Raw genomic sequence first — 23,326 nt, forward strand, 5'->3', positions numbered from 1 at the left:
AGAGGCTTGATTGACATCATTATTTTGGGCAAGCAGTTAGTAGAGTAAATTTACTCCAGCTCACAGGCATCACTTTAGGGACAGTGAGAAATGCATTGCTGCTGAACTGACTGAAAACAGCAGCTGGAAGACAGTACTGTAAACCAACCCACCAGAAGTGAAGAAAAGGAGTGGAGGTACCCAGATCAGATTTAGACAAGTTACCAACTGACTGTACTAATAATAGTCACATAAGGAGACTCCAGGCAGGACCCCCAAACAGGATTTCCTGTGCATATGGATGTGTCTGTGCGTGTATGAAAGGGAATACAAACATGAAAATTGCAAGAGGATGTTGACTGGTGAGCCTACAACTAATTTGGAAACCCTAGAAAGACATCTTAGGAATCTGGGCTTGATCCTGCTCTTGCTGAAAGCAACGGACAAATTTGCATTGACTTGGAAGTGGACGACAGACTCTAAATCAAATAATTTCCTCTTGAAGCCTCTAAATAATAGTGAATTGCAGCAGCAGCGCTTTGCAAACTGTAAGCTATTCAGTTAAATTGTCTTCAGGCACATCTGAAATACTGACCTATAAAAAAAGAAGAAATAAAAAAAAAAAGATTCACTTTACAGTCGTAACATTCTCCTTTGTGGCAAGAGGAAAAGCAAAACTTTCTACTAGGATCATTTGGATCACTCACTACTTGTAAAGTAACATTCAAATCGCTTGCTACATCTCCAAAGTATGCTGTTCTTATTGCTAGATACAGACCTCCTTGGATTCCCCTTGGATTTCTGACACAGTCACATGTTAAACAAGCAAAGCTGAACTGCCAATTTCTTTCTAATTCTTAACTATTTTGCCAGCAGCATTAGCCTTTGTTAATCTAGCCCAATTTCCATAGTTCTACCTAAACCAGTAAACTATTAATACTCTATTAGTGTAAGGTATCTGCTCACCATTCTACATTCAACTCAAGCCTAGATGGCAAAGCCAGAAAACAGCAGGTTCACTCACGGTCTAATCAGTTCCACTGCTACTGCTGGAGAGTATGCACAACTTTACCGGGCTAAAACTTAAAGTGTTGTCAGGAAACACTCCAATCCTCCTAAATCACAACTTTCCATTCATAAATATATACTGAAGTGTGCTTACTTACATAAATATAAACTTAAACCACTCTTTGTAAAAGTCCTCTTCAGAAGCTTACCAAACAAAAACATTCTTACTGAAAACAGGGTTCCGCTACCAGCTGCTATGAGATCTAGGAGAGGTGAGCGGAGCTGCAGTCAAGTCCAGTACGGCCACTCTTATGAACGGTCTTTACACTTGGAAATGGTAGCCATAAGTGCATTCACTGCAGTAGGCAGGCAGGTGCCATCCAGGAAAAGCTCAGCAAGTTTACACATTCTCCCAGACTCCATAAGTGGAAGTTTTCTCTTCCCCTCCGAGGCTGCCTCTAGGACCAGCCATGTGTCATAGATGCTGCTCTGCACCGACACTCTTCTCACCAGCAATTACCATCCCCACAGATCTGCTGACAGAGCTGTTCATTTGAGTACTCCAAAACACTTTTAATTGATGCTCTAAGTTAGCCCTGACTTTGCTCAAAACAGAGCTCCTACAACGTGCTGCACTGGCAGATACTGCTGTGGTAACTGATCTGGAACAGGACACCTGACTGCGAACAAGTTTTATGACAGTCACTCTGCCAGCTCTGTTTAGCCTGAAGTCCAGGCTCTGGCACGGACCTACAGATGCCCCTGAAGAGGGTACCAGAACAAGGCAAAAATGCGGTGATTCCTCTCACAGTGTGTACCTCCCAGCTTCCAGATACCTATCTGGGGGATTTTTGTTTCCCGGGGGTGGGGTGGCTGTGTGTTTGTTTGCCTGGTTGGATTTGGAGAAACAGAGACAGCAGGAGACACTGCACACAGCTGTGGTTTCTCTAGTCAAAAGAGAGGTTCACGCCTCATTTATAAAGCAAAATAATAAAGAACAAAATATAAAATGCTGCTCTGCTCCTGATGTTCCACTTGACTCTCTCACTGCTGCTGACAACTTAGCTGACATTTTCAGAGAACCATTCACACCATTTCTCTCTCAGAACTACCTTTCTGAACAGTAATAGCTAATTTAGACCACATCACCATGCACATACGGTTAGAGCACTTCTCTTGTCTTCTATTGTTTAGTTACTCAGTAAATGAAAAAGTGATTTTTAATGTGTTAATCTCTTAGATAATTTTAAATCAACCAGCAAACTCTATTGCCTCATTTTTCAATCCCTTTCCAGACCACTTACGATCACATTAATTCTTCATAATTAGAACATTATGAAGGACTCTGGGAGTAGCAGGTCCAGGGGGACTTTGCTAGTAGCTCTACTGTAAGAACTGGCCTCCAATTCCTTCAATACAAGGACTTTCCCTCTTATTCTACTGCCCCTTTTGACCAGGATCTTGTAAGGAAGTTCACAGTACATCCTGTTAATTGAATTGCTCTTATTCACATAGTCACTGGATGTGTAGGGGGACTACTGCACATAGTCCCTGCATATTCTAGCAGACCCAGAACCACTACTTCACTTTGGAAAATCCACAATGGTTCTTTTCTGTTCTGTCATATTTATACAACTTTCTATCAATTCTGATCCATTCTTTCTCTTCCAGATGGACTAATATGAAACCCCAATTTAGTGATGATACTTTTCCTGGTCCCATCATGTCTTTTTTTTTTCCAAAACTGGTATCACATTTACCATACTGTGGCTGATTTAAACAAGAGGTTGCATACCAGAGACAACAACACAACTCTTTCTTATCTGAGAGCCTTGTGAAGTCCCGGGGAGCTACCATCTTGTCCCATCAATTAATTTATTTCCATTTTACAGACTGGAACCAAAACTTCTTTGTGCAATAGCCACACAAAGTATCTTCAAATTTGCTAGCCTAGATAACAATGCAGCGAGGATACTACTCCACTCACTGCGATGCAAACAGTTTGCTTTAAATATCACCCCAAATCCCCTGAAAACTTGCGCAGTCTGAGCTGAAGTTACCATAGCCACACTGCCTAGGAACATCTAGACAATCTAGATTAAAGGCAGTTCATACATTTCAATGCACAATGTTATTATGCTTCCTGATTACGTAGAACACTCACAGTCAACACCCTCCAGTCTTCTTCAAAAGAAAAACAAAACAAGCCCCAAACCTAATGCACACACTCTTTGCTATGGATCTTTTGGTGTTTAGGGAAAGATAAAGCTACCAGCTGACCCACTCAACTAGTCAGTGTTTCTATTGCATTTGCGAGACAGCAACAGTGATAGAAAGTAATCAGTGAGCATCCAAAACATGTTTTCCTAATACCAAGGAGATTGAAAAGGGTTTAGTATCTTTATCGCTTTACATCAAAGAGGATTATAAGCAGCAATGTAACAAATGCCCAAACTGGATTGACTTTGTACACAAAGCTTAAATCTCTGGGTCTTCAAGGAATTATTCAAAGACACCTAAAAACACAGTGATGTTATGGTTACCCATTGATCATTGTCTATTCTTGTCTGACCAGGTAAGCCCTAAATGGTGGGCTACATACATGAGCTGATAACAGCCAGTTTGGTGCAAACCTCTACAGTAGGTGCCCAAGGTCACAACAAGAAAGACAGAATTAAAACAACCTGTTAAGATGAGAAGTCCAACAGCTCCAAGCCAATGAGGAAGAGGTTGGATGAAGAGATAAGATGCCAAATTTTTCTAACCATCTCCGCTGCTGTCACATGCAAAATTACCACATCAGCTGACCACCCTATGCTTTCGTTTCCTCAGCTATGGACAAGGGACAGGAATAATTCTTTGTTCTTTACTTTAAGCATGGCCAAAAAATAATAAAATCTGCTGAGCCAAAGAAGTGGATACGAAGCATTTGGTGCATGGAAGTACTATCTCAAAGATCAGAGCAGAGAGTTGATACCATTTTACTTACAACCAGCAGGGGCTGCAAAGAGGACTGTAGTAGAAAAACAGACCAGATGAGACAGATTTTCAGAAGTGCATTAGATTCCAGAAGTACCGCATTAAATGGTGATAGTTCCGGGTGCTTAACCCACCCCAGTGAAACTGCACTGCCTTCAGAAGTTCCCTGGGACCAGGACACTTGGAACTGCTGCACCAGATCTGCTCAGTGGGAACAAAATGCTCACGTGCAAGAATGGAATTTGAGGACTCCAACGTGGCACATCAGACATTAGGCCACGTACACCGTGGGCTGGCATACCACAATGACAGGAGCCTCAAAACGCATGCAGTAGATCAGCAAGAATAAAATTTGACGATGCTTTTGTACTTCTGCTTTACACTCACATTGCTAACACTGTACAACCATTGCTGCATTGCAGCAAGCTTTGTTTCTGAACCAATTATTTTACAAGCATCCAGTGACAAACATTATTTTCAATGTAAACTGACAGTACATGGCATGTAGACCAGCATCTTTGACTTAACAGTCTCTTCCTACAAAAGAAGTTTCATTTCTTTATGATTCATCTTAAGACTTCTTTTCTCTTGCAAAACTTACTCCAGACACTATCAACAATTTAATCGATCACAATCTGCAAGAGCCTCTTCGGACACATTCCACAGATCAAAGCAATTCCAAAGGGAGGCCATGCTGTTGTTTCCCTTTAGGCATAAGAGCTGGCAATTGTAAAGAAAACATTTAACCTCTTCGTTACCAGAAGAAAAATTCACTATTTGCTATTAATATAGAGAGAAAAAAAAATAGATGAATCTGAGAAATACCACAAGTGGTGGGAGGAGGGAGAATATAGGCTTTGCATCACGTTCCCCTCATCCATATTTATAAGGCCCTCAGGTTTTCTGGGTAATCTGAATCAACGGATATTGGATGAAACAGACATGGTAAGAAAACTGCTTTTCATGAAGCAAAGGGATATAATTGTGGACATGACAGAATAAGAATTGGTAAGAGATATTCATGATATAAGTACTGTTGCATTCATTGCAGGAAAGACCACAACATGACTTATGAACATTTACCTAACAACTTTGAAATTATAACAACCCTTCCTACGACCACCTGCTGAGCAGAACAGTGCCACATTGAGGCCCTGTTGTACCTAAACATTAAGTATAGATAAACATTTTAATAAAGGAGTGCTTTGTGGAAATCAAAAAATGAGAAAAGTGACAAATTAGTTTAAAAATGCCTATCAAACCCCAGGCTGTTTGAGAATAGTTGAGGGCCTACTTCATATGTACACATATCTCTCAATACACACCAAAATTGCTAAGAATTACTTATTTGTCTAAACCAACTTTAAAAACTAGGACCAAAAGTTAGAAAAAAAAATAACCCAACAGAAAAAGAAAATGCACAAGGAGCCCCAAAGCCAGACACAAAGGTGGACAGAACCCAAGTACACGTGCAGACAGGGTCAGAAAAGGACTGTGTGAAAGCAGCTCTTCACAATACCTAAAAATAGCTTAGCGTTCCTCCTTTTTGGTAAAGCTCCACCAGATGCCCCTGGTACCTTCTGGAAAGAGAGAAAGAAACAATTAAAAATCCATCAAGCAAAACAACAGTAAATCAGCAATAACCCTATACCACCACCATTTCTGACACACATCTATCTGTTCGTGGTCCTTCTATTAAAGCACAGTCCTTGCTGAGCAAGAATGTAAATCCTCTTCATTCACCTCTGACAATGGGACTCAAATCATCATTGCTTACTACCCTCACAGAGTGAGAAAGCCACCATCCGAATCCTTCCTACTTCGCTCTTTAGCAATTAAGCAGAGCATGTCTCACGGTCACCATGGGTGACTGCTGTTCTATCAACAAGACAGGGACATCTAGTATCACAGATCTCTCACCACTAGTATTTCTTAATGACTAAAGTTGAATTAGAGAAGGGAAGAAAAGGCTATTATCTGCATAGAAGATTCAACCCTTCATAACTAATTCCAGTATGGCCACTTTGCTGTGATCTATTAGTTCAGCTATTTTTCTTCTATCCAGAAAAAAAAAAGTCCTTTCCACCAGGATCCATGCCTGCTCCCATTAAGATCAACGCAAGTTACCACCATGCTTTCTTAATACTAGAAAGTACGGAGGAAACCTGACAACACCCAAGCAATTGTTTAGGGGGGATTTTATTTTATTTTTTAATTTAAGTTCCACAGCAGAGAACAGTAACTACCAAGTGTCATTCAGCTTCAAGCTCTGCTTCCCTAGTTCAGAACACCTCAAACTACTGGGAAAAACACTAGTAGCTGAGGAAATGTAAAAGACAATGCACTTACTTCTTAAGCTGTTTATTAACAGGCACCATTAAATAAAACCAAACTAAATCAAATAAGCCTCTGTGGCTATATTGCCAACATGATGCATTATGTAGTGCATAATGTTAGTGTAACTGGCAAGGTTGTTAGGCAACTTTTTTTTTTTTAATAATAATAATATTGGGATACAACAGGTGGAGAGAAACCAGCCAAGAACCTGTCAGCCTAGGGAAAGTTCATGTTTGCCTCTGCTCCTTGGCAGGTGAAAGGGTCACATATTTTGGGTGGTTCCCTTCACCATGTAAATAAAGCTTTGGCCAAAGCAGCCTGCTTGAATCATCAGTGAAGTCTTATACATCATAGGAAAGTTTTCCATTCTTAGAAAGAACAGATGCAAACTTACACTCCTTGGCTTCACTTAAGAGCAGAATCTATTATCCATGTATACGAGCCCCAGGGAAAGGGAGCCAGGGTTGCAACTCCAGCATTTTAAAAAAAAAATCCTCAATGAAGCTAAAATAAGCAGAACATTTTTTTTCCTCGTAATACTACTGGAATTTAACAAACACAAAGAAAGTAGCTAAGAATCCAAATCTATTATAAAAAAGCAGCAAGATACAACATAACCCAATCATAAATATTCTCAATAAATTACATGTACTTCAAGGATTATAGCTTCAGAAATAAAAAAAAAACAAACAACATAATACTATATAATAATAATAATTCCAATACTAGGAAGGTCCAGTTGAATTCTGATGTCACCAAGTGCAATGTTGTGAAAGTCATTAAGACTCGAGATTTCAAAGAGGAAGAATTCACCTGGAGCGTTTATCATTGCCAGCCTGACATTAAATGTTTCAGCTTGATTTTCCAAACTGATGAATACATCTGAACTGGAACTGCACGTGCTCAATACTCCTGAAACACCCAGAACCTGACAGGTTTTTTACCTTGTTTCTCTGTCAGAAATCACTGAAAACATTTTTCATTCACAAATATTTTGGCTTCTAGCAGATGCGACACACCGAACAAACAGGCGTCCACACAAGTGGCACCAAATTCCGTTTGCAATGCTTCTTGCACAGGGTGTCAGTGTAGCCCTATTGTGCTTTCTCTTTAACCACACTGCCACATTTTTTATAACACCGCCACCACTGAATAATATCCAGAAACCCATCACTGTAGGAAATTTCATGCTTCTCTGCCCAATGTTTTCAACAGGGCTGAGGTATCACTATAGCACCAAGCTACAGCTCTTCCCAGGGCTGAATGCTACCAGGCAGTTGTATACAAGCCATACACTACAGGAAACTGGCTGATTTAAAAATGCTGAAGAGTGAAATCCTGGGAAAAAGAGAAAAATAAATTTTCTTGATTTAGCTAAGAATTTTACCAGAGGGTGCTCCATAACTTGCACTTGTGTACATTTCTGATGATTCAGCAGATGGCTCTGGTGCTGATCTGCCACTGGCAGATACTCTAGCTCTACTTAAGCCAACAGGCTGAAGATCTGACCCTCATATTCTAACTGAATTGTGACAAGATACATGACCGATACTTACTCCAAACACCTTTGGAAGCAAACAGGGATTTCTGCAGTAATGCAGTGCATTCTGCAAGGATGATGCCAAATGAACCACAGGCAAGAATAGCAGCTCACTAAAAGAATCTTAAGATAGCATACATATCCAATGCCTTTGGCTTTACTGTATTCCACACTACCAAAAGCTTGGCTAAAAAATACTCAACAAAACCACAATGCAGCATGTGCCAGACACCTGATAAAACTGTTCCAGTGAAGGCCTAATGTTTCGCATTGTTCAAAGGAAAACAAGAATAGCCCATAAAAAGCAAATAGTCGTGGTAAGCAAAATCCACAGCTAATGTATGAGGGATCCTATCTATGAGCCATGTTAGATGCCACAATCTTCACCTATACTGTATAGTCAAACACTGTTTCCTACCACATGACCCAGTGCATCAGCGCGTCACCAAACATAGGTGCCCGGCCTCTCTGCTGCATCATGATTCACAAGGCGAAAAATAGGAACCACTGAACTAGTTGAACAGAAGAGGTATGCAGCACCAAACACCAGTCAGTGTTTTTGTTTCTGCCCTTTGGAGTTCTTCAGCCTAATCTTTATCCAGGAAAGGAATTGTTGAGGTCTCATTTTAACCCCAGTTTACCTTAATATTGAAAATTCCCAGGTCACATGCTGGAAGAAAGTTACATACAAGGAAAGCTGACAGGATTTCTGCCCGCCTGTCTCTAGTTCTAGATATCATCTTTCAAAAGTGTTAAAGTCACTCAGAAGAACTGTTGCTAAAACTAGACTAGGCTCTCCAAAAACTCAGTTAACAGTCTGAAGGAAAATGTTGCTATCACCCTTACAAGGAAAGGCAATTCTAAAGTATAACGGACATAATTAACAATCTCAACCTGGGAGACAGGCAATCCACCTCACTATAATTCTGAAAATAAAATAAGCGGTCAGGGCATTTTACATTACTCAGGGCATTTTACATTACTCAGGGCCTTCATCACCGAGGGGAAATGTCACTGTAGAATGAGAAACGTGAAGTATTCTATCCCACCCCAAGCAACTATTTTAGGCCCTTTAACTTGCCAAAAGAGACAAAGCTTAAAGGAGAGTGAGCTATAAGCAAACTGAGCGCCTTCCATATAGCTCAAGTCAGAAGTCATTAACAGTCCTTCAAAGATGCCAGACAAACCACACACAAACAGATGTTATGAAGCACAGGTTGTAAGTTACTGTTGATATGCAGGGACACAATGGAAGAACAGTGAACCTTATGTTTGTATGTATATGCCCATATGTGTGTGTGGGTGTAAGACTGAATGAGGGCAGTGTGTGGCTCTAGAATCCAAGACTAATTTAAGCTAAGCTTTAGATCCCAGGTCAGGATTAAGGCTCATGATTTAATTGTACAGAAATTTTAGGATGAAAAGAAGTCCTGTCACCCTGAGATGAAACCTCATACAAAAAAAATCTCAGAAGCTTCCAGCCAAATCTGAGCCAAAACCAGTAATTCTACACTTCAAAGGCAGGTTTCAGAAAAGTATTTAGTTATCAACAATATGCAGGCAATAAGCAGACAGTATGTATTCAATACACAGAAGCATGTAGTGAAAAAGATCAGTGGAAGTCAGGCAACAAGCTGCCTTTAAGATCTGACTCTTCAGGGCTTTTGATTCATCTCAGAACTGAAGCTACAGGATTGGTTGGGATCCAAGCACCTGAATTTGATATCCAGCCCCAGATCTGAACATCATTTCTGTCATTCAAGACTTGGTCTATGTCTGAAATGTGTTACCTAAACAAGCACAAAAGACCCAAGAACTGCCAGGGTAGTTAGTGGGGAAGCCACAAGTCTCACCTCTATCACATGTCGTTTCAGATGCAAATACACACACTGTCCTGTTTTCCGGTAATGTCTTTCAATGTGTTCCCTTCCAAATCCCAGAAACGTGTTCATGCACACATAGAGACCTCCTTCTGAATCCTAAAAGGAATGACACAAATAGTTACAGCACAGAAGGAACCGAACAGGACAGAAGGGACTCAGCAAGCAGACAAAAAGAATTGCAGACCCTTTCTGTTACCAGGCAAGTACTTAAAACATGGCTTTCATAGCACATTATGGTGCTTACATTATCAGTCCTCTACGAAATTTCCACGTCATACCACAGCCTATAGAAACCCATCGAAATGGGTTACTTTACAACTACAGATCAGTGAGTGTCCAAATTGGAGGTATAGAAGTTAGTCTTGAAAAAAATCCACTTGAGTGCCCAATCCACAGAGATTTGTAGGTGCAGAAATCTGTAAAGCATGGAAATAATGAAGTAGAGACATTTTTTTGAAATAGTAGAACTTTTTTTGGCCATTTGATTGCAAGAACATTCCAAATCAGAAGCACAGCAGGGCTGATGGTCCAGGGATTCAGCCACAACTTCTACCATTGATCACAATCTTGTCCAAAAGAAAACCAGATCTCAAGTGATCGTAAGCTCTTGGAACTGGCTAACAAGAAAATTGGCAAGTGTTTTGTGAACATTCTTCAGTATCTGTCGGGGATTCTCTCTATTTATGCAATTGGAGTGCTTGGAGACAAGGGAAATGTAAAGATACATATTCCTGGTACTGATCAGAAATGCTGACATTTCAGTAACATAATCCGGCAGGAGTCCCATCACTTTTTGCTCTCCCAAAAGCTGGGTGTTGATGCTGGCTGTTATCAGGGTCTTGTTCCATTTTAACACTGCTCCCAGATTTCTCCTACTTCATTCAGACTGCCAGGAGGACTTTCAGTTATTTGGTTCATTGGTGTTGGATCAATTTTTAAGCCCTCTCTAGCATGTGGTGCATGATAAAGATTGAGCCTTTCAAAAGCACTGTGACCTTCCTTTTATTGTGAAGGTGCTTGTGCTATTGGATAGTACAGAACATCTCATGTGAAATTCCCCGAGGAAAAACACGAACTAAACTCATCCACAGGCACCCTAGAAGGAAATAAAAAAAAAAACCCAACACCCAACCCCAGATAAATAAAAATCATCATCTCCAGAAACAACTCGCGTTAGGTGCATACATGCGCATAATCATATATTGAGAATTTTTACAGCAACAATTGCTTTGACAAGATACCGCCTGATAGTGCCACACCTGGAACATGTTCAATACAGTAAACCAATTAAGTTCTCTCCTGCCTGGCCAACCTCTCCTCAAGGCTCTGCCAGGCAGGAACTGCCACTGTACCTCTGAGCCCATCCAGGCCCCTCTCTCAGAGCAAGGACAAAGCTGCCCATCCTGCCACGCCAGCCATGGCACAAATTAGGCTCTCTCCAGTCCTGTGGTCTGGAACAAGTAGCAGAGGGCAAGTCTGACAGAGATCATAGCTGATCTCTGATCTCCAAAACTTTCCTAACCAGCAGTAGGTTAACACACCTTATTCTCTTCCAGAAAAGGAAGCCAAAGGGCTAATAGTGTTGAGCAGTTGTTGCTCATTTGACACCTGGCACAGACCAGCTGGGGCCTGACAAGTCTCTCCCCTCCCACCACTGCCCCAAAACCAGGCTTGAACATGCCACTCTAAACCCAGTTAATTCTCCCCAGCCTGTTTCAAGGACTGGAATTGAGTATTTCTATAAAACTTGAAGGAATCCAAACTTCCAGTTTACCTACAACCCCCATCGATACATGGATGCTACACTTTCAAACATGCTTGTTTGTATCAATAGAACTAAAGTCAGAACTGAAGAACTGCCTCAGACACCAGTAAATACTGGTACTTCCACAGCGGTCATCAGAGCCATGCAGCTGAGGAACAGAACATAAAGAGACACCAGGGAACGATGTTTTACCCCAAAACTTTAGGAAATATCTGTCTCTTCCACTTTTCTTGATGTGAACCAACGCTTACAAGCCTCAGCTTTTCAGATTTAGCTGAAAGATGAATACGTAATGAACTATGTGGCTTTGCTTTACCTACCTCTGTAAGACAAACAAGTGCTTTGAGCATTCCAGGATTCAAATAAGTAATCTGAAGCAAGGGTTTAGGCTATCTGCCATTCACACCCAACATATACCATGAAGTCATTCTTTCAGCATCTAGATATCACGATGATTATCTCCACAGAGTAAATAGTAAACTATTTAGCCCTCTCATTTCTGATCCACATAACCCCTATCAGAGATTCTATTTAAAAAAAAAAAACCCACAGCTCCTTAGAATTTGAAATAGTCACAGCCTTGAGAACAGGGCTGATATCTACAATTGTGCTCAAAAGTAATAAGTGGTTAAAAGAAAATTCCCAAATCTGGTATCCGAAATATTAGTAAAATATGCCTGTATTTAAAATGCATTACCTTTATTTTAATTTCCACTGCTGTTTCACCGATTTATCTACTTTAAGGCCCGTGATACCTTTGCCGTCTGCTCTTACATCCTGTATTCCAAACCCTTTTGCATTATGTCCTTCTGTGAGAAAGTCACGGATGTGTCTTTACAAGAGAATCTTATAGGTACCCAGCCTAAATAAAAATACATAGTCTTGGCACTCTAGGGTCTCAGGAACTTTGTTTACAATTTTATTTTCTTGGAGACCACTCTCTCTTTTTCTGGAGGGAATCCAAGAGACCACTGAACCATTTCTGATAAGCAGCCTATGACAACAATCTGACACTTTCAGTGTACGAGCTAAATGTAGAATCTGAGTAAGTTGGTTGTGGTTACTAACAAAACAGTTATTTCTCCTGGAGAATGCAGGCAGACTGTTCTCTCATGCAACTTGGAAAGAAGTGGACAGACCGTTCAAAAGCCTAAAAGATCACAGCAAAACATGGGCACACATGAAAAAAACCCACCTTTGCAGAAGGCTGTATAAAGGATTAGGCCCCCATTTGGTGCTCAAGGAAGACTCGACTGTGAGCTAAGACAGGCTTTGTGCTGGTGAATTTAACCCTACTGAGCACACAACCAGTTTTGGAAGGAACGATATCTTACATAGGCTGTGGCAGGTAAATCCTTGTAATCAACATTCATTTTAGATATGTGTGAAAATTTATGCTGGAGAAAGGCAACATATCTAAAGTACTGAAGATGCTATTTTACACCAGAAAAAATATAGCTTGTCCTGAGAGGCAAAACCAGGAATCTTAGCCAGGTTTTTTTTTTTCCCCTCACCCTTGCCTCAGCGTGTAGTGGGCATGTAGCGTGAAGTTTAAGATACAGTAGAAACATTGCCCTCCCTTATTACTCCAATCTAAAGACATTGTTGGGCCAGAAGCTTGTACTTGCTCAGGCCTTGATCACTACCCAGAAAGCCACTTAAGAGCAAACTAGTCTTCTCACACTCTAAGCAGAAGGAAAAAGTGATTGCTCTCCACTGTATTTCTTCCTGCTCTGCTGCTAAGATGGTCACAGTACGCCAGGTGCTTTATTGACAGAGAGGGAGACACACAGTCCACACCAGGGAGAAAGTATTTTTTAAAAAGTAGCTTTTCTTACTCATTTAGATAATAATTCATGTGCTGCAAAGGTAAGATGAGGAAAGAAAGGGACAGAGAATCCACAGTGAAAGAGCTAAAATGCAATAGAGTTACTACCCTCTCTCCAGCCTGAAAAACAGAGGAAGGAAGCTGGTGGGTGAAAGGTCTGGCAAACAAATGCCCGTCCACAAGGAAACGAGAGATCACCACCTCACACACCACGCTCATAGCACCAGACTCTAACAGCTTTCAAACACTAATAACCTGATCAGGACTTGAACTAATGACCTGTATCCCATTACCGAACTCTCAAACCACTTAGACCGCTCAGGGAAATCTGGAGTCTAGGGTTTAGCAATTTCAGCTCCTGAGGTGGCTCAGACAATAACGAATTCATAAAAACACAATTGCTGTGGTGATTTACTAACACAGCAAACAGAGACTTGAGCACAATGTCTACTATACAGGTATTTGCTTTGGATCCACTAGAACAGAGGTAATAGTGGTAATCCACTAGAACTTGCTAATATAGTATCAGATGAGAGAGTAAAAACGCACCTGGAGTCTTCACAAGGGTCCATACACAAATACAAAGAATGAAAAGTTTGTTCATCTTATCACATATAAAGTAAAAAGCGCCAGTTACAGCAGAGGGTCACTGGCTCCTCTGTGCATTCTGCCATGGTTGGTTTACAGAACTGTTACAGAGCGTCTGTTCATCAGGAATCACCATATAATAATAATCTGTCTGTGGTCACAAGACTCCTGTTGTATAACTACAGTCCAATCTTTCACATATTTGTCAAAATTATAGGACCATTCCCAACATGCACTTATTGCATGAATCCCGCAACATTGTAGCTAAATCACATATATTTTATTTCAGGACACACTTAAAGAATAACAGAGGCTTCAGCACTTAATATTCACCTTAACAATACCTAATAATTTACAATGAGGAATAAAAAGAAAGCTTGTCTCTCTGACATGCAGTAGTACTACCTACATCAAAAAAAGAAAAAAAAAAACAAACAGAAAACCAAAGCAAACCACAGCCAACCAACTGAACACAATAGCACATACAGACAGCTCAAACGTTCACTTTCAAGTTTCCACTGCAATAAGCATAACTTCCTTGGAGGGCAGGGAGAGAAGAGGAGGTGGAAATCAACCTAAAAAACATGTGCCAAAGGCCAGGAATATATTTAGTCACATTCAAAAGGAACATGGGGTATGAACACTGGCATAAGTCTGCCTTTTAGACAATTGTCCTCTGCCACCCAAAGGTGACAAGAAAGCAATGGTGACAAAAGGAAAGAAGAAAAGGAATAATATGAGGGTAAAATTTGGCATCTGGTAAAGAGGAGGAGAGGCAGAAGCAACAGAATCAGTAAAAGGAACAGAACACCACAGATGTATACAAGCACTGATGTGAAGATATATACAAGCAGTGAAGAGGAACCATGTACTACTGGAACTGGTGAAAGACAAGAGATGGGAAAAGAAGAACTGGGTTGGGCAGACAAAGAAAGGACAGATGATCTGGCAGTAGGAAACAAAGTACAGGGCTTCTAATAACTGGGCTGTTAGCTTCAAGTGCAAAAGAAATCATTTCCCTGTCCTCCCTAAAAAAAAAATAATAAAAAAAAAAGTGAAACAAATATCAAAGTTACTGTTTACTATTTTGTCACCCCTCACGACAACAACATGCAAGATACGGAGCCGCCTGAAGAAGGTACATGTCACTGAAATCAAAAACTTATCAGGACTCTGGGGTTCTGATGTTACATGGGCAACCAGATGAAGTTATAACAGCAACTACATTACAGTTTTGAAATGTTTAAAATCCTCCATGTTCTGGGATAAATGCCAACTACTTGGGATGGCACTGGATATGTCCCTACAAGCAGATTATTTCACAATTGCCTAACAATGGTATCTCCATTGTAGCTTCTTGATGGGCACATGGACAAGGCCAATCCAGTACAGCACTTACAACACTTCCTGTGAAGAAAAAAAGGTGTGTGGGCCAGTCACTAAAATGAAACTAAACCACCATTCCAAGAGGTGGATCGACTGCTCACTCACATGCCTAAGTCGTAGGCAGACTGCAGAGCAGGGCATACAAAACTACAAAGCAGTATCTTGTACAGGTCACATTCACAGGCAGGGTCAAGACTTCACAATAGCTGAGCAGAGACAAAGGCAAAATTAACATTAGGTCATGAGAATTTCTAACGTGCAACCAGGGACACAGAACTTCCACCCACCAGCCAACACTGTTTGGGGTCCGGTTACCCAGGTGCAGATTGTGTGGGCCACCGATAGTGATGTCTCCGATCCACCACGGCTTACTTCCGAGCTCAAGCCCAGTACCGCAGATCCAGCAGTGCCACATGTCCTGTTTCCAGTGCAGCTTGGATTTAGACAGGGGCCGACGATTTTTGCTTGGTGCAGAGCCCTAGCTGTACAGTTCTGTTGGTCACAAAGACAGTGCCTTGCTTCCAGAACAGAAAATCTGGGGAGAAGAGTTGAGAGGAAACCTAATGGTTCCACAGCAATTCAGCAGAGCTCCAGGGTTGTCTGATCATCTGCATCTCTGTATTTATCCTCTAGCACTCCAGGTACCTTACATCAAAGTCTCTGCACTACCCAAAATATGCCAGCCCATCATCACACTGGATAACAGGACAACTACAGTTTGGTCAGTCACGGATATAGAGGGAAAGGCTAGTAAGATACAAATTTAGATCAAACCCACAGAAATGCCCAATGCACATACACACTGGTTGATCTCCAAAGCTGCATAGTTATTTCTCATTTGTGACGCACCACAGGCACAACCCTTACCGATTTTACCGTTCTCCAACTTCAGAAGACCATTTAGTTAACCTGGTGCGCTCCCAGCCAACAAAACACTCACCCATGGGACAGCTTTGGCATCTCCCTGTGATCCAACAGTACAACACTGCTCTGATTTTCAGGTGATCACCCATCGCCAAGCATTTCACTGCCTCAATAACTTGGAGGTCATTTTGCAGCTAGGCGAAAATCCTTTGCCTGCAGTATTTGATTTGTCTTGGTGTATTCAGTCTTCTAATTGTTTCCTCATTGTGGCTCCCATCCCATCAATAGAAACAAGATACCAGCCTACCCCTCCCAGACAGTGGCCCCAGTGACTTCATCATTTTCTTCAAGAAATATTGATCAAAGGAACAGCCAGATAGGAGGCGCTTATTTCTAGAAAGTTTTATGCAGTGTGGTCACCGATATCCATTACATGCTCCAAACTCTCAAGGATTTCAGTCTCAGCTGTACTAATAAGCAGCAGAGCACCAGCACAGTGTAGCCTTTGGGAATTGTCCTAACATAACCATTACAGAGTCCCCGAGCCACAAAAATGAAGTCAGCAAGATTCACAAAGGAAGCTGTTGTCAGCAGCAAGGTTTTCCAGCAGAGTGAAGCCAAGCTTTAAGCTGCTCAAACAAACACAGTCCTGCAATCTACAGAACCAGACTGCTTGGTCCTGTGCTGTGTCGGACTCACGACCTGTGTTGTGGTTGTAACCAATGCCCTCTGTGAGGAAGGTGTCAGAGCACATCCATCTACAACAGGCATAGCCCACACGTGAGCCTTTCTCACACTCCAGTTTGTATCCCTTTTCTAGCAGTTGCCTCTCCCTTGGATGCGTCTGGTCCAAAACGATCAGAGGTCTTTGAGACAAGAATCCCATTAAAAGGTGGGATTTCCAGCTGAGTACTATCCTTCTATAGAAACAAAAATAAGACAAAATATTATCTAACACCATCTTTTTGCCTCCTGTGTTCACTGGACGCACAGTAAGGCTCATCTGCCAACAGGGGAACAGAGGTCACAGCGGACAAAACAGAAGAACCCTACATCAGAGCGGCAGAGATACAGAGCAGCAGTGACTGGGAGGGATGACTGAAGATGTGAAAAATGAGAGGTACAGGACTTCACCAGCCACAGGGCAGGGAAGCCGTAGGCTACTAGAGCTGCTGGGCCAGTCGCTAGAGGGAGCGATACTCACTAGGCCACGCTTATGTTTTGTAGGCAGATTTCCTTCCCTCCTCAATTCCTCTATCAAGGACCACTGGCTAACTGGAGTAGGGGCCCTCATGAGAGAAACACAGTTTTTCTAGAAGCCATCAAAAAACCCCAGAAAAGTCGTTAAAAATTAAGTTATAGGCATATTTTCTAATCTTATGAGACAAGCAAATTAAAGAGTGTCACTGGGGCTCTTAAGCACACAGAAATTTGCCTCCTGTTTCTGCCAACTTTCCTGGAAACCAACTCGAGTATGTTCTGTTGGAAATAGAGCAAATCGAAGGACATTAATTTCTCATCTGCTTAGTGGTCTTTCCAACAATGCTACCTCTCTGACAAGATCATCATGCTATGGTTCATCCACATGGAAAAAATACATTGAATATCCACTTGTACCTCTCCTAGCTCACACTTCCGAAATCTCTCAACTAATGACTCTCTTTGTAGCACAAAGGTGCCATTGCTCTCAGATCTGAACCCAAGGAAGCCAGACTTAAAATTCTTGGAAAGGGAACATCAACCAGTTTTGAGAACAACCAGTGAAGCTGCCTATATCCACTGGAACACGGATCTTCAGTGACACTGCACCGCTCAACTCCGGACAAGAGGACACGAGTGACGGAGTGACAAACAGGTCTGCAACAGCCAGGTCTTGCAGCCACGTTAAGCTTTGCACAACTGGAAGTAAGAGATGGAGATGCTCACAACTAGTGCCTCTTTCTTTGGCACACCCCTGACATGAACAGCTCTGGTTTTGACCACCCCACCCTTCCCGGTCCTTTTCAAAATTGCTGCAGAATTTTTCTCTATAATAATAATGCTCTGTAACCCAATACTCAAGGTCTGATTTTTTTAATTTTTTTTTTTTTTTTTTTAGTGTATTTTAAAGATCACAACACTTCCTTACAGGGAAAGTAATAATACACAATTAGTACAGCTAAAGAAACTCAAGTACAGAGGTGCTGAGTGACTGGGTATGTCACTGTAAAAGATATAGACAAACCCTCTTCTTTGGAGAAGAAAAAAAAAAAAAAGAAAGGTAAAAAAAAGAAAGGTAAAGCCTGGGAGGCTGTTCTACGGTGTTAGTGAAAGCAACTACTGAAATAAGATCTAGAAGAAAAGTGACAGAACAAAACATCTTGCATTGAGTTGACTCCAAACAGAGACATGCTGAAGTTAAACTGTAACAAGAAGCATATTTAAAATGGCAAAACGAGAAGATGTGAGGAAATACAGAGAAATAAGCTTGCAAGAAAAAACACCCGCCCCATCAAAAATGTAATCTGGAATTTTACCACAGATAATAAAAACATGAGCATGATTTTTAACACTGATCATTTGCTTTAACATAATAACAAAACAAACAACGTATCTTCTTTCAAAAAGAGGCAGGTACCTCAGTAGGAAGAGGCTCGCTTTGGTTATACAGAGCTAATCTAAGAAAAAAGTACTAAACCAACCTAATACAAAGCATGCAGAGATAAAAGTCTCCCTCTAGCCAAGGAAACAACACGTCTGCATCCTTTTACTTTCCTTCTGAATGAGACCGTAAAAACACAGCTTTTTATTTCCAATCTGTAAATGACAGTGTTTTACCCAAGAAAGCACACATTTGCCCTTTAGAATCCTCATCCTAGAAACAATATCCAAGTATCTATCAGATTATATGGGAATAAAAACCAAAATCCAAGACAAGTCTTTTGCTCAGCTAAGCTGCTGAAAAGCCATGGAAAACAATAGAAACTGAGACTAGTTATATTTTTACGGGTCCCGCACAGGTTCAACCAAGCCTTTTGCCCAGTGAATGCCTATAACAAAATTTAAATGAAAAGCTTTAACAACAGAGGGCAACATTCTCCAAAACCCGAAATCTCTTCCCAGTAAAATCAAAAGGATGAAACCTTTTTAAAAAATAATAATAAATCACAGACAGTGATTCCAGCTCCTTTTGCTCCTTTTATACACAGCTTCTGTTAATATAAGTGTTGCTCAAATATTTTACATTTTGTTCAAACATATCATTTTTCTAAACACAGCTTTTGCTGTGTTTACTTGAGGCTTGTTGGGGGGGTGGTGATTGCTGTTTTTTTTAATCTGTAGCAGTATTTAACATCCCTTCCTACTTGTTAACAGAAACTTTTTATAAACCATAACGTTGAAGAAGCCAGAAAGTGTTACTAAAACCATCAACCATGTGTTCACCTGAGCAGAAACTTGAAGAAAAGATTGTGGTACATTGATTTCCCCTCCCCCCCCCCAAAAAAAAGCCTTATTAAGTATATAATGCAATTAGCACCTTTGCAGTAGTCTGATTTGGCGGTTTTAATCAGACCGCCTCCCAGCACAGTCAGGGCTGCTGGGTGACACTTGAGATCTGAAGAGTGCGGGTAAAAATAACCTCTGTTCAACAAGACATGATGAACACCAGACAGCTGAGTCACCTTTAAAACCAATTTTTATTTTCTGTATTAGAAGGAATTATCAAAGAAAGAGGGATAAAGGATTAAAAAAATCTGTCTGAAAAGTACCCCTCCTTGCATAGTCTGTAATATAAACCCTGAGCTTTCTTTTGATTGCTCTCTCATTGACTTCAACATCAATATATAGCGCTCAAGCACCTCTGGGAAACCTCAGCTTCATGGAAGGAAGCAACTTTTAATAAAATTTCAGCTCCATTTAAAAAGTGTCATTTCTAAGCACCTGTTTCTTACAAAGCATCGGCCATTACGATTTATGAAGGTTATTAATTAGTTAGGCCCCAAACCCGCCACTGAACACGTGCGATCTGTGAGGCTTGTGGACGTTTTGCGAGACAGCTATAACACCATCGAAAGTTCACTGGACATCAAACATCAATTTAACAGCAAACTAAAGCAGCTAGTGGGGAAAGACTACAAGTTCATTGAAGTCTAGTGACATAACTGAAGCCCTGGGAGGGAAAGTGTTCCAGGAGGACTTTTCACACGGCTTTTCAGGTTGAGCCTTTACTTTGGAAGCTTTCTCTGCAGATTTGAAAAAGGAGAATGAGCACCGAGAGAGTAGGAAAGCGAAACGATTGGCATCTGCCAGCCAAAATACGCAAACAAGGCCAGCTACTGCCCCTTTTTACTACCTCAGTATGAAAGTAAAAACAAGGGCTCCCGTGGGGGAAGTGGGCAGAGCTCGGACAGCCAGAACCCATTTCCCAGCTGGCAGGAAAGTTTCCCCAAAATCCCCGTGTCTAACCACTTCAGACCGCCTTAAGGCGAAAAAATAAATAAACGAACGGACCAACCAACCAACCAACACCGCTACTGCGTACGAGCCAGCGGCGATCTGCCGTGAGCAGCCCCGACCGCAGCAGACCGCGCAGCGCGGGGGCAGGGCAGGGCCCCCACCCCGCCGCGACCCCCACGCGTGGCGGGGGAGGCCTCGCAGCCCGGGCGAGGAGGGAGAAGGGAAACCCGCCCGCAGAGGAAGCCACGGCAGGTGGAGGCAGGCGGGCTGGCAAAGGGAGGGACGGGGGGAAGAGTCTGAAACCTGAGGGGGAGGCAGCGGCCCGGGGAGGGGGCGAGGAGCTGCCCTCGGAGCGGGGGGGTGCGGCGGGGAGCGGGGAAGGGGCTGCAGGAGGGGCGGGTTTGCCGCAGGGCGCCGGCTGAGGGCAGGTCGGCAGCCCGCGGCGGGGAGGGGGAGCGGAGGCAGCCGGGGGTTGGCTTCGCTGCACTCACAGGCGAGTCGTAGGAGAAGGCACACTCCGTCTTGTAGACCCGGTCCCCTGACTTGGGCACCCGAATCGTGGGCATGTAGGGGACGAGCAGCTCGCCCAGGTCCCCGGCGGCCATCTGCGCATCGCCGCCGCTGAAGAGCGCGGCCCGCTGCATGCTCGCTCCCTCCCTGCGGCCGGCCGGCCGACGGCGAGCGGGCAACGCGAGGGCGATGGAGGCGGAGGGCAGCCGGGCCCGGGGCAGGGCGCGGCGGCGGGAGCCGGGCCCGAGGGAGGGGAGGGGGAGGGAAGATGCTATTTTTAATCCAATGGCAGCGGGAGCGGCACCAGCTGCAGCGGCGGCGGCACTCGGGGGTCCCGGCGAGGGCGGGAGGGAGGGGCAGGGCGGTGGGGGCGGGCCGCGCCTGGCGGCCCCCCGCCGCCTCTGTCCGTCCCTGGGCGGCGGGGGCCGAGAGGTGCCCGCGGGGGCGGCCGCGGGCTGCGGGGCCGCTCTCCTGAGGCGATTCCCGCCCCGCGCGCGTGCCGCGGGCGGCCGTTAGGCGGCGGCCGGCGTCGAGCGGCCGCCCCGCTTCCCCGCCGAGGCCCCGTGGGCGGCACCCGGGGGAGGCGGGAGGGGGGGGGGGGGTGGGTGGGTGTCCGGCGGCGGGGACCCGCTTGCAGACGGGGCGGGAAAAGGGCCGCGCACGGTTCTGCATGCGTGTTACCAGCAAACCTTCATTTCCACGAGAGGAGGGTGGAGGCGGCGCCTCCTGGTCTCCCTGTGTAGCTCGGAGCAGGTTTCCCTTTGACCAGTAGTACTCTGCTGCAGGCTCCTTTACTTATCTGCGAAGCCATTAAATACTCTCTGTATATTTAAATTCCCGGCTGCAAGGGTTTAGTAACTTCACGTGGCTAAAATAAGCCTTTTGAGTGGGAAGGCCCTGCCCTCCCGGGCTGTCCCCTGCCGAGGGACGAGCTGCTGGGATATAGGGGGGGTGCCCAGCCCAGGTGCCCTGGGGAGCCTGGGGCTGTGCCGGGAGCCTGGGGCTGTGCCAGTAGCCAAACCCACATTTCATGTCTTGAGGGACAGCGCCTTGAGCTTAAACCGACTTTTTTTTTGGCATTGGCTGCATTTCTCTTTGCTTGTCGCTTCGAAAGAACACTGTTAGGGGAAGGAGGAATAGAGTGAAGTAACTTTGTGGGGAAAAAAAAAAGAAGAAATTTTTTTTTCAAGCAATGTCTAATAACTAGTGCATATGCCTGACAGCAGCAGAATAAAGAAATGATGGATCCGTTTAAAATGAAGGTGTGTAATGTAGATGAAAAGCCTTCCACCTGTAGTCATATAGCCAAGGATTCATCGATCACTTCCAAGCAGGTGATGTGACTTTTGCTAGAACCATGTTTTACCTCACAAACTAAAGCTTCAGAAGATGGTTCTAGTAAAATCTCAGTTAACAGCAGAATTGACAAGCAAGTTTGTATCCAGCTACAAAGAAACAGGCTGTGAGAGTGAGCAGAACAGTGCAGTCTGTTCTCAGCAGTTTTTCTAGCAAAAAAATCAAGAGTTGGGAACAATGTGAAATACCGAGGGCAGAGTATGATGTCAATGGAATGGCCTTAGACTTACTCCAGAACAGACATTACATCAAAGACTGGTGAACATCGTTGGATGCTGGGTAAAAAACACAAATTAATACAGGGTCACCAGACAGATTTATTTTACCTGAGAAGCCTTTGTGCTTTTTTAGTGGCTCCTCTTATGATTGACTCAGCATTTATAAACAGGGAGAGCCATAATAAGCCATAGAAGCCATCTAATCTGAAGGATTGACTCCAACAAAAAGGACGAGTCAAAGCGCTGATGGAGAATCAATCGGAGTCTTTCTAACGTTCGGCAGTGCTAGGAAACAGCAAACGAGGAGGTCTTTGCTTAAAACTCTGTGCAATGTTGCTTAACGTAAAGAATGTGTTTTAACAGTTTGAAACCACAAGATGACATGGGATTACTAAAGGGCTTGGGCGTATTTCCTTTAAAAAGTGGGAATTTTGAATACGGACAGATACTTTAGGGTCACAGACTGCAAGAGGCACTTTCCATCGCTCTCTTGCAGCGTTTAAAGCCGCAGTACAGCCATGGCCGGTAGAACCTGAGAACACACATCCCTCTAGTGGCAGAAGTCTGCCAGACAAAGAGAGTACCCTCTGCATTCCCTACGTAGCTGTCAGAAGTGGTGTAGAACAATAGCTGTACAGTTCTGAAAAT

The 23,326-nt window shown here is 43.2% G+C and overlaps 1 protein-coding gene across 1 annotated transcript in view; it reads right to left on the reverse strand.

Moving 5' to 3' along the window:
* USP13 (ubiquitin specific peptidase 13) overlaps positions 1 to 21,238 on the reverse strand; it is a 52,049-nt gene extending 30,811 nt beyond the window's left edge. Inside the window, exons 1-3 of the mRNA XM_086467960.1 lie at positions 21,086 to 21,238; positions 9,697 to 9,822; positions 5,486 to 5,546 (exon numbers count right to left, since the gene is read on the reverse strand). Coding sequence (XP_086324086.1) covers positions 5,486 to 5,546; positions 9,697 to 9,822; positions 21,086 to 21,238 — 340 coding nt within the window. The remainder of the gene's footprint in view (positions 1 to 5,485; positions 5,547 to 9,696; positions 9,823 to 21,085) is intronic.
* Between the last annotated feature and the right edge of the window lie 2,088 nt (positions 21,239 to 23,326).

Source organism: Leptosomus discolor, chromosome 7 (genome assembly GCF_034619465.1).
Source record: "Leptosomus discolor isolate bLepDis1 chromosome 7, bLepDis1.hap2, whole genome shotgun sequence".
Classification (NCBI taxonomy): Eukaryota; Metazoa; Chordata; class Aves; order Leptosomiformes; family Leptosomidae; genus Leptosomus; species Leptosomus discolor.